General features: G+C 38.1%; 1 protein-coding gene across 1 annotated transcript; it reads left to right on the plus strand.

The window, feature by feature from the left end:
• Positions 1-3526: 3526 nt before the first annotated feature.
• Positions 3527-12714, plus strand: mier3b (mesoderm induction early response 1, family member 3 b). Its single transcript, XM_062381788.1, has 13 exons — positions 3527-3573; positions 4408-4432; positions 4684-4829; positions 5375-5497; positions 5656-5779; positions 6462-6535; positions 6864-6936; positions 7024-7172; positions 7393-7474; positions 8365-8459; positions 8557-8684; positions 9348-9499; positions 9654-12714. The coding sequence occupies exons 1-13, from the start codon at positions 3565-3567 to the stop codon at positions 10127-10129; spliced, it is 1656 nt and encodes a 551-aa protein (XP_062237772.1). The 5' UTR covers positions 3527-3564; the 3' UTR covers positions 10130-12714.
• The last annotated feature ends 162 nt before the right edge of the window (positions 12715-12876 follow it).

A 12876-nucleotide genomic window follows, 5' to 3' on the forward strand; every position in this document is an offset into this window, starting at 1 on the left:
AAATGCCTCAGACCTGCAGATGTTGTGAATGTGATATTGTGCAGTGACGTGTCCTACATATCAGGATCAATAGATATGCTGCTTATGAATCCATTTGGCCTCAAATACATAATAGATAGTTATGAGTAAATTGTCAGTTTTCCAATTTCTCTTCTGCCTCCGTTGCCACATCAGCTGAGTGGGCAGTTACTGGACAATGGCGAAACCCAGTGTAGGTGTGGGCCAGTGTTAATCAGCCACATCCGTTTGACACTCTAACAATGGATTGTGACTCTTTGGCAGCCGCCTCTCCATAACCGACGTCAGAGGATAACACGATGACCTGACAACATCACTCCTTAGGTGAGGGCCCACATCTTCCTGTCTGCATTGTTCTGCAAAAGTGGGCTTTTAAGTGGACTTTTAAATGATTGTGGTAAACCTAAATAAACCACAGAGAGATGAGAGACTGAGTAGTTAATGAATGAACTTGTACACACAAACACAGCCTCCACAGCCACAAACAGTAACAAGACACCGCAACTTCTACTGATGAGAATAAATAGAAGGAGAAGAAGAAGCAATAGTGTTGTTTGGACAGCAATTGGCCTTTTTAAACATAAGACATTTTTTGATTAGTTTGTACAGTATGGCTCTGTACTGTATTGTAAACTGTTTATAATTTGTTGAAGGGGCAAATGAGTTTCTCCATTAAGGATAGTTATAGCTGCTAAGTATAATCTTGAATCTTACTCTGGTCCAGTTTATGATCCTTATTGTGGTCCAACCAGAGAAGTGACTTGTTTCCGATAGTGACTCATTTGTTTGTAGAGTCCTCCAGAAGAAACCCACGCTGCCCTTCCTGCACCTTAATTAAAAGTGTTTAATTGCAGTGACATAAAATAACAAATTGTGACCAGTAAGTAAACAACAACAAAACCCTGTGACTCTTTGTTACAGTTGAAGAGTTAAACACCCACCATTTGAAACCAACCACTCAGCATGGCTAATAGTTAAACTGCTGTGTCAAGTCCACATCAGGAGATATGACGTGTTCATGCAAGAAGTGTGTATAGATTCCAGAGTACCACAAATGTTCCGAATGAGTTTGAGTGAACGTAAACACTGGTGTGGATGTAGTTTTTGATGTAAATTAACGTGTTCCTATAAATATGAGGTTTAAGGTCAAATCGAGCAAACTTATAATATGACAATTACAACTAACTAGATGAAATTAAACACAGTGAGTAAAGTTGTCTGAACCTAGTGGTGTAATGTGCATGGAGGAGTTGTATACTCTATAATTCTTTTTTCAATTTATTATAATTTTAATTAAATTTTTTAGATCATCCAGCAAAGGAAGTTGAGCAGTGACGTGTACTCTTGCATTTGTAGTTTACCTAGAAACGGCTTGCAGGACACGAATGAATGATGCACACAACAAGCGATATGGAAGTGGTTATACACTATGCTGATTTAGAAAATAAGTGGTTATATGCAGTGTACCTGCGTATACTCTGCACTACATTGCTGTCTGACCCTCTCCTACATCTAATGTTACTATTTGACAGAGAGGGGGGTTGAAATATGATTATTCTTGCACTAATCTCAAAAGTATTTGCATATAAATCTTTGGGGTAACTTTCTGGACTGTACAAAGGAATGAAAGCCAACAAGGGAAGAGTTTAAGGTATGAGAGGTACAAAAAAACTAGACAATAATGATGTTGTGGAAGAATGGACACTAGGGGGAAAGTCGAGTTATATTTCTTATTAGTCTTTGAAAATTTCTGAAATAAACTTTTTTATTGTAATACCGCAGAAATCCTCAACCTCTGCTGCTCTCAGTGATAAGTTACAGTGGATCTTTTTCATTTTAATAACTGCAACTGGGCCTTTAGTCCACTTTTACTTCTTGCAATTCCAACAAAAGCTGCAATGACAATTTATGATAACATATCAAAATAGGTTAGACGGTCGTCAAAAACAGGAAGGGAGGGAGCAGTATGGATGTTTTGGGAGTTTAGGAATACTTTTGAAGTGTTAGTTTGCCCTCTGGTGGCCTATAGCAGACCAAACTAATTTTTGGGTAATTTCCACATCCACAAGTCACAACTACAAAGCTTAAGCTTTACAACTTAATTTTTATATATGATAAATTGATTAATTCATTTTAGTTGAAGGTGCTGTGATCATTATTACAGGGACAAAATGTACAATATGTTGATGTGGACACAACACAGCTTTAATCATTTGATGTAAAAGGTATGCAAACCCCTTTCAATGCACAACATTGGTGCAGAATGACCAGTTTTCATTTACTTTATTATTTAATGCTTGACTGTGTGTTTTTTTCATTATTCTTTTATAGCTTATTCTTCCTTCTTTATTTAGCCTAATTTGGTGAAATAGAAGATGAGTCTCCATCAGAAGAGTGTCGTCGAAGGAGCCTTCTTCATTTAGAAGAGCTGGATTCTAAGACACACTCACAACTCCAGCTTGATCCTGTGTAACCTTTAGATTCTCAGCATCAGAGATTTCACACTCAGAATCAAGACCAAGAATTGCCTCCTCATCGTCATCATCCTGTTTTAATACAGCATCTTTGTGACATGTGGCTGACATGTAAGTCTGAAATGATTTCGAACAGCCATAGTAACAGTCTGGATAGAGAAAATCAGAACCATATTTTCAAATGCATATCAATCAGTCTGTTAAAAGTATATAGTAAAGTATATTTTGAGTTTTTTATTTTTTTTATCAAGCTATGGTTAGCTAGCCAGAAAAGAAGCTAGCTAGCTAGCAGCTATTAAGTATACTACATATTTCTCTTTGTCACTGTGGTTTGTAAAATAAGATTTACATGCATCAAATGTGCAAAAAGCAAACCTGTGGGGAAAAAATGGCACATGTTCCTTAGTGAATATACTGTATGTGTCTTTTTTACCCATTTGAGTAAAAGCGATGTAGAAATAAAAAAATTACGTGTGTTTGTGATTTTTGACCCTTGTTCCTGATTAGAAGGGTAGTGATACAAAAATGATTTTTATTCAAAAACTAACAGAGGAAACTTTTAAATAAGGATTTGTGATGATCAAAAACAAGTGAATTGGGAAATACCTGAAATACTAAGTGATGCAATTCATTCAGTGAAAAGATACAGAAAATAAACCAATGTTGTGTATCAAAGGGGTTAAATTAAACAGCTGCACACATAAATCCAGCTGTTACGTTCATACACTCGAGCACAATGTCACTGTGATACACTGATAATCAATCCATCACATATGATCTGTACAGCCCATATTCACAAACTACAACTCGTGTCATGGAGCTCAACAATGTGCCTAAGCTTCAACAATAAGGATGGAAAACGACCATAAACACATGAAACACTGTTGATGTTCTTGTTCCACTGGTGCATGTTTTATTCTAACGATTACATCTCGAGGATCTGCTTCTATAATGTGAGCAGTGGCTGGTTTGAACGGCGTCACGACTCGAGCGGACACCTGGAGTTCTGATTGGCTGAGAGCGCAGATCCGGGTACTGCGCTAGAACGAGCCCATTAGCTGAAGGTACCAATATGGCGGAGGTAAGAGGGAAAACAGGGGAGAAGCAATCGATCTTTAATCGATATTTGTAAAAATTCTGACGGGTGTTTTTCACTTTTGTGCCATCGATTGGGTCCGCGACGCTTTTTGCCGTCCGTGGAGCGTGTGTCGCGACCGGAATGTCAGTTTTATTCCTCTAAAATCTGCTTGAATGTCCGGGCTGATCCTTCACTACCAGGCCGCTGCGCCTTCGCTCTCTCAGCCGCTCCGGTGTAGCGGCTGTGTAAATTGATACGTAAATTTAACGTTAGCTGCGCTGGTTTAGAGGAAATAACAGGCTACACCTTGGGTGTGATGAATTCAAACTGCGTTTTCTCTCGCTGGGCTCGACCGGCGACCCCTGTACGGCGAGGACGAGCCGGCTCCGTGGACCGCGGTGCCGCGCAAACGAAATTAGTGTTTACATTTTTCGACGGATAGCGTTAACAGCAGGCTCTGGTGGAGGGGCTAGCTTGCAGGCTAGCTCACAGTTTGTGGAGCCGACACCGCTTTAAATCGCACTGCCTGAAGGTATCTCTGTGTGTTGCCTCGGATCGACACATGTGATCAGCTCAATGCCGGGGTTTTAAACCCTGTTTCGGTCACAGTTGTCCTCTTGTGTGTAGCGTTTATCAGCGACTCAACACGCTAGCCACCTATTGCAGGTAACGTTAGCGGTGCAGCTGGCCGAGTAGTGTCGCTGGTCGTACTGCCGGACATTAGAGGCATTTTAGCTTCTCCTGATTTCCATGTATCCTGTTGAATCTCCTGCTTTACAGTTTAACTCATGTTTCAACCAATGCCTTCATTTATGCCCTGGGTTTCTTCTTTTGCAGGCTTCCCTAGGGAGTTCGAGTCCAGGTAAGGAAACCTCTGATATGAACTGAATCTGCAAACGTATTTAATTAACTTTGATTATCTACTCAAATTTATTTTGATTAAGAAGCGATTTCAAGATGACATGCACCCCAGTGCACTTTGTGTTTGCACAAAGTGCACTGGGGTGTGTTGTCTTAGGAAATGGCTTTGAAATTGACTAAGTTGTGAATTGACGCTGTAATAAGAATGAGACATTCATTATGCTCTCCTTGTTCTCCCTTTCTCTCACTCAGTTGGCTCTTTATCGTCAGAGGACCATGACTTTGACCCAACAGCAGAAATGTTAGTTCATGAGTACGATGATGAGAGGACTCTGGAGGAGGAAGAGTCTCTAGATGGAGGGAGGAACTTCAGATCCGAGATTGCAGATCTGGAAAAGGTGAACTTAAAAATGCCTGTAACAGTTTTTACCTGTGTAAATGTAACACGTGTAAATTTAAGCAGTTTAAATAGCATTTTTGTGCGTATGAAAGTTGTGTATCTATCATTTATTTGATCAAAGATGGAGTGCTCTGTCGTGTATGTAGGGATGTAAATATTGATGCTGAGATGTCACAAGGAAAAAAGGTTAATATTTCAAGACTGTTACAATTGCTTTTGTGGCTTTTATGAGGACAAGGGGAACTCATGAGGTTCATAGCGGCTGCTAGTACAATCACTAAAGGTCAACTAATTAAAAAAAAATATATATATTACTTGATAATACTCAGATAAATGTTTTATTGTGATATATTTAAATTTGGAGTAAAAATATATCTTGTTTTAAGCAGTCCTTAACCTTTGGGACCGTTTAACTGAAATATGTAATAGTTTTCAATATGAATGTTGTATAGTAATTTAGATTGGGATGGATGAATCTGTGATGTGTTTACTTAATTAATGAATTATATTAAGTAAACATGATTTTGCCTCTGTCCCCACCAGGAGGGGACCATGCCTTTGGAAGAACTATTGGCCATCTATCGCTATGAGGCATCAGCAGGCTCCAGTATAGACAGCTCCTCAGGAGACCTCACTGATGAGCTGCCAGACATGACTTTGGACAAGGTGAACTTCTGCTGTTCTTCTGTGATGTTACCCAGCCATTAAATGAGATTTAGAGGAAATATGATAAGAAAACAGACACATTTTCATAGATTTAATTCAGAATTTTTTTTATACATGCGTTCTGTCTGTTAACAGTGGATATTATTTTTTTTCTTTAGGAAGAAATAGCTAAAGACTTGCTGTCTGGAGACTACGAGGAGGAGACCCAGTCCTCAGCTGATGATCTGACCCCTTCAGTCACCTCCCATGAGGCCACTGATTTCTTCCCAAGAACACTACGATGTAAGTGATAAGTTACACAAACTAAAGAAGTACTTGTCTATTTCTTTGCCAGATTAAATCTTATAATGCAGAACCTGTTTTAAAATGAGTTAAATTTTCAAAACATAAATATAAATTTTTGAATTATGCAGAAACTCAATTCTATATATTTTTTATATATATGAAAATGTAATATCTATACATCTTAATGCAGTTTGGGAACTAGTAAACTCTGCAATTAGCTAAAACTATTTTAGCTTAGTTTAATATTCACAAACTAAACAAGCACAAAATTTGACTGAAATTCTCTATGCAGGAAAACCCCTGAAAGTGGAATTATTTGCAATTGGATCCGACGGTTGAATTCAAGTGAAGGGGAAAGTTGTCTCAAGACTCTTGAATTCCACTTTTAAAATTGCGTTTTTAATAATTTTTGATCTTGGCATATTATAGCCATGCACAAAGGGCTGCATCAAATTGTGTCACTGCAAAGAATGACTCGGTCTAATATAAGATTTGTCTTTGAAATAAGTAGAGATATAAAGTATTTAATATCAGTGATTTTTATTATAGCAGTAGAAATGGCAAGATCAACAATTAAGTACTACATTTGACAGTTAAAACATTAGGCCACCCAGTCCGAGATGTGCCCCTTTGTGTGTGAAGGTTTTCAGCTGACAGTCTTTATATTTTATTTGTACAGCTAACGCCATCTTCGATGGTGACAAAGAGTCGGAGTGTGATGAAGATGGCCCAAGCCCAGAAGATTCCAGGAAGGTAAACAACACTTTTCAACTTGAAACACATTTAACCATCAAATCTGAAATCTAAACTAACATAGTTAACTTCAGTAACATAAATTAAAAATCATCTTGACATATAGCTCTACTTTCCCCCAGTGTCATGAATGTAAACAACACATTTCAACCTGGAACACATTTATCCATGAAAACCTAAGGACCCTTGTAAAAAGCATCTAAAACCAAAGTATTGTTTGAATATATTTATCCAAAGCCTTAGGGCTAAGTTAACTTCATCTTTGATATTGATTCTGTACCAGTTTAGTTGTAGGTTCAAATATGATGTTGTTGTCTTTCCATTTAAGGAAATAATGGTGGGAACACAGTACCAAGCAGAGGTTCCTTATTCCCTCTGTCACTACAAAGATGGGGAGAAAGGTAACTTCCACATTTCTGTTTTTAGAGCTTACGCCTAATATGTTGTTTAATGTGACTAATCTCACTGTGATTTACTGTTTTTTGCAGTTTATGATGATGAAGATGAGTTATTATGGAGCCCGGGTACAATGACAGAAAACAAGGTCAGGGGTTTTCTGTCTGACGTGTTGTCACGAACAACAGATGAAAAGATAGGATTTGAGAAACCAGGGATGCACGTTCGAGACAATGAGCAGGTCAGTCATGTCATTATCAAACCTTTCATGTTCATCCTTAGTGATGAGCAGATAAACAATGTATGTGAGGGTCGACATAGTTTTATCATTAAGCCAGTTACCATGTCCTACTTAAATTTGATTTTCAATTCTTCTCGTGTTTGTTCTGAGTTCTGCAGATTATTTATTTCTAAGGTATACACAATATTCCGGTTTTGACCACTCCACTCTTTCCTCATAGGCCTTGCATGAGCTTATCAAGTGTAACTACAGCACCCGTGAAGCACTAGAAAGATACTGCAGCCGCATTAAGTCCTCGAAAGGTAAGAGAAGAAAATGGTGGTTTCATTTGTCTTTTGTAGATTTGTTGTACCAGCCAGGTAAACTAAAATAACAGAGAAAAATAATTTCAAGGGTCCTGTTGCAATTGTATAGCTATTTACTATAAATGAATTCGCTAAAAAGTTTTCTACTAATGATTTTTAAACATAATAGATTATTAAACAAAATATAAGCTTTCTATCGAGGTAAAATAACCTGCATCACTTAACTTCAACATTGTACTGGGTAGATGACAATAAATGTAGATTTGAGTGTGCTGAGATGGAGCAAGATTTTAGAATTCTATTGCATATTCTCTTCATTTTGATAAAGCACACCCCAAGGAAAATAAAAAAAAATGACTTTTTAATTTCTGGATTGATGTTATTTCTATTTTTGAGATTGTGCACGTATTTGGTCCGCAATCGAATTTGTAACATTTTTAATTGGTGCCCTTTTTATAACAATAGGAAAATCTCATCCCACTTGAAGACTACTTGGAAATCCTTAAGTCACATGTAACAGTTTTCACCTCCTCAATCTTTGACGTTCGATTTGCAATGATGATCACAAGATACTTGATTGAGCCCCAGGGGTGACCTTGGATTTTGTTAGTTGCACTACCGAGAATAGAAATATATATATATATGTGTATATGTACATACAAATATACAGACCAATAGTTATAATAAATAGAAATCCAAGATATAAATATGAAAAAATGTGCATTTTGTGTGTTATACTACAAGACGAGGAAGACTTAGGTAACTATGGTAACTGAGACGGTTGGGGATAATATAGATTGACTATCATTTTCTGATGTTATTAATCTTTTGTTTTGCATCACGAGATTGTGCATCAATATATAAATGGTTTTCTGGTTTCCTTTCAGGAAAATCTCCTCCCTGGTCAGAAGAGGAATGCAAGAACTTTGAACATGCACTACAGATGTATGACAAAAATTTCCACCTCATTCAGAAACACAAAGTGAGTTTGATTTACTTTTTTTTAATGCATTTCGATGCATATAAACCTGTGAGAGTATCTCATTCATTTTTTAATGATTTCCTTTTCCCCCCCTTAGGTCCCAACACGAACTGTAGCAGAATGTGTGGCGTTTTATTACATGTGGAAGAAGTCGGAGCGCTTCGACTTCTTTGTGCAGCAGAATCGGTTTGGAAAGAAAAAATACAGCAGCTATCCGGGTGTAACGTAAGTGACAGGGGTAGACACCCATCTGTGTTAGGTTCATATTTGTGCCTATGTTTAATACAATGAGCTTTGAAAAAATACTGCTCTCATGCGATGTTTGAGGAACTTTGGGGAAATCTCAGGGTACAAGGTCATGAGGGGAAGTCTGAAGCAATGATGATCACAGGAGACTGGACCAAACAGTAAGACGGAGAGACAAAATTCAGACAGACAAAAAGGGGCTTTAGGTACTTGGGGGTCATTCCGAGTCCCAACTCTTCTTGATTATACAAATCTAAATATGATAAACTCATTTCTCAGAAAGATGGGGGATGCTCTCCCTACCTCAGCCACCTACTTTGGACCAATGGACCCAAAGACTCTAGGTTGTAAACTGTATGGAAACTATAACAGTGAAACTACAATTCCGGATGGAAACTTATTTAGAGAGATGGTGGTCTGTCATAAGGTATTTAGCAAAGTGAACATATGGTTTCTATTTGTAGATTTTTTTTTTGGCACTTTGGAATATGAATGTAACCCCTAAACTCATAACATGTCTTATGCCGTTGCACTGGTCATTTCTCTTTTGTATTTTAAGACCAAGACTATTTGTATGCATGTCGTACTGTGTGAGATGCACTATCAAGGAACTTGTTTTGATAAATGTTCTGTTGTGTTCAGTGACCTGATGGACAGGCTGGTGGATGAAGCAGAGGGACTGGCAGTGGACAGTTCCTCCTCAGTGTGTTCGGGAGCGGGTGGAGGAGGAAGACTGGAGACGACCACCGACCAGCTGAGCCTGCTCAACTCCATCACTGCCAGCGACCTCACAGGTCAGTCATGGGACAAACTTCAGAAGCTAGAAATACTGGAAACTATTGTATTCATTTTCCTCCTTTATCAGAAACGTTTCTCAGGAGTCAATGTGTTTCTTGCCAAATCTCTTCCACTTCGTGAGTGTTAATTGGGTGGTCTGTCTCCTTGCAGCTTTGAGTAACAGTGTAGCCACAGTGTGCAGCCCTGCCGAGGTTAGCTGTCTGGACTCCTACAGCTTCCCTCCATTGGAAAGTCTCCATCGAGGGTCCCTTAACCACGACGAATCCCTCGGGTTCCCTTCCAACGGGGCAGACACCGACTGCCTCAACATGCTCGATGCCGGCTTCTACCACACCGACCTGGGCCAGCTAGGAGGGGGGTGCGGCAACAAGGACTGCGAGCGGCCATCAAAGAGACTCAAGATGGCGCTGCCTGACTCCTTTATCAATGACGTGTCTGTGGGTAACCTTGGAGTTGACTTCGAGGCGCGACGGACAACGACGCACCACCACCGAATAACCGGTGCCAAAATGGCAGTATCCGTCACAGACTTTGGGAGCTTGGCTGGCAACGGCGAGCCCAACGGGTTTCTGGGAGCACACGCACGGCATCACACACAGCACACTGCAGCACTTCAATCAGAGTGATCTTCCACCCTTGCTCTTCCCTTTTGAAACCCCTGATTTCTTGTACATAAGACTGACCTCACTGGAGAATCCAATTTGTTTAAAATCTATTATATATATATATACATATATATATGTATATGAATATACTTTTTTTTTTCTTCATTTTTTGTGTAATATGACATCAGTGATGTCTATCATATAGAACTAAAATCTTGATTTCTCTCAAGAGTTTATATAGCCATTTATTTAATTTTTTCGCGGTTTTGAGATGTGGAACGTCCATGTACAGTGGGGCCCAGCGGCTGCAGTAGGAGAGTTGTGTATCTTCCTCCGTGACATCTACAAACGTCTTCACAGCTACACTATGTTATCCTGCCATTTCCAGCTGCCAAAACTGGCTTAGTTATTCTGCCTCTAGTTTTTAGCATGTAGTTGCCTGCTTTGTTTTTTGAAGTGGTACTTTCTTTTCCTTTTAAATTAGTGTTCAGTTTACAGGTACTGTTCAGTAACCAGACTAGTCCTAATGATTTTATTTGTCTCCAAATAAAATGGCTAGATATTGTATGAAGAACAACACTAGCACAGAGATTAGCTTGAAGACCAGGATGTTTTTGGCTTCAGCTGCTGAGACGTTCCAACTTGGTTTTCCTTTTTTATTTCCTTTTTTTTAAATTATCTCCTGTGGAAGCCTTTCTTTAGTTTGTCCATTTTATTTTTTAAATTGTTTAAAGTGGCCAAATTGGAACATTTGAATGTTTGCTACAGTTCATATTAATAATTCTTCTAGTCAAACCCAAATTATAGTCCAAGATTTTATATATTTTCTATTCTAAACGGGTGAAAAATTACTTGTCCAGAGTAAAATGGTGGGAGTCATCTTGTTTTACTGTTGGATATCAAGTTATTTTTTAAATATAAATCCTGCCTCTTCCTTGGAGGCCATCAGTCCGACAAACCATAATGGCAATACTGCAATGCAAGCATATTAGTTGGATTTAAACACCGACATCAACTGGTACAGTAAAGTACTTTTACCGTTGAAGTTTAAATAAATCCTTTCAGCTCATGTTTTCATTCCTAGGCAACTTGAGCTGTATATGTTCTTAACTTGAATGTTAGATTATGTTCCTTAATCACGTAGCGCCCCTTTCAGACTACTTAGCATTCTTAGATTAGCCAGCTAGCAGTATTATCTCTTTATTTAAAGCCACTTCAGATTTTTGTATTCAACCTCTGTCTAACATGTACTCAGTGTAGAACACCTCGTATAATCGGGTCTACAATTTCTTGGAGTCTAGTAGCAGAGATGGAGCCGTATTTATCTTGACTTGAGTCCATAATTGTGAACTGTAAAATGTTTAGCGGGTCATTGTCAGTCGAGTTTGATGCAGTAGTAGTGTTTACTTAATTTATCTATGCATTGTGCTATGAAAAATTAGTTTGTTTCAGGGGTTCATCATGTTCGTCGTGTCCATAGTTGTAGTATTTCACCGTTTTGTATGTACAGACATGATTCACGCCTCTACGTCATCTTTAGGTTCGATCAAGTAAATTCAGTTTCCAAGCCCAGCGTCATCAGAGAAGATATTCCCTTTCGCGTTTCATGTAAATAATTAGCAAATAGCCTTTAAAAGTCTATTAACTGACCTCTTACACTTGTGAATCTGTGTTGATACAAAGTTTTTAATTTGATTTCTTGTCAAAAAGGCAATAATTTGTAGATATGTACAGATATATTTTGAGTTGCGCATTTTACCGGTTGACTTGGTGTTTGAATTTTATTTAATTTTTCTCTGGAAAAGTCATGATACCCACACACCAGGACATGGCTGAAACCATGCATGCCAGCTGCGTCCGCTTCTCAAGTGTACCACTCAAAACGGCTTTACCCGAAGACGTATTGATATTACTCAGTGTTGCAGTTTTGCATTTGAAACTTGCAGCCGTGTGTAAAAGACGCTCATCTTCTTCTTTCCTTGAAAAAACTCTTTTTACATGTCGTCTATTTGTCTTGATGGTAAAGGGATGGCTGCTGCTCTTAATGTATGTGGAGAGCTCATTTCTCTTTGAATGCAATGTGCATAATGCAGTAGGTCCTCCAAGCTCTTCTAGCTTTAGCAGTGCAGTGATATTTATTTCACCTGTGGTTTGTACAAAGACTCAGAAACCTGTCAGAATGTTAAGGCCATTAAGTAGTAGAAGTAGGTTTTTCACCACCCTGTGAACTCTCAAAAATGTGATATTTTATTGATATGAGACTTGTGCGTGCAGCAAGCACTAAACAAATTTATTTTATATTTTGTATTGTGTTTTGAAATTTAAAAAGACAAAATATAGCAGTTGTTTTGAAAAAGAAAACTCCAGTCCTTTGACAAAAACAAAAACACCTTTGTGAATAAAAACCAACAAAACTTAAAAATGTATATCCAGAAATATAGACAATCAAAAACTTCACTGAGAATTGTTCAAAAAGCTATCTTTATTGTTTATAAGAATTGTACATAAACATTGAGTTTTTTTTTCTTTTGTTAAACATTATTTTGTATTTTCTGTTGTACTTTAATACCTTGTGTACAGATCCAGAAATAAAGCTCTGGAAAATGTTCAGAGATGAACGCATGTTCTTTTATCATCATAAGGAAGTTGTGAAAAGATGTTTTATTTACAAGCTCACATGAACAGAATCAAAGGCTCAAAACTGATGTATGTAGAATGGCACCCAAAATAGCACATTACTGTCCCATGGCACAATTTCATTCAGTGTT

Source organism: Platichthys flesus, chromosome 3 (assembly GCF_949316205.1).
Source record: "Platichthys flesus chromosome 3, fPlaFle2.1, whole genome shotgun sequence".
Classification (NCBI taxonomy): Eukaryota; Metazoa; Chordata; class Actinopteri; order Pleuronectiformes; family Pleuronectidae; genus Platichthys; species Platichthys flesus.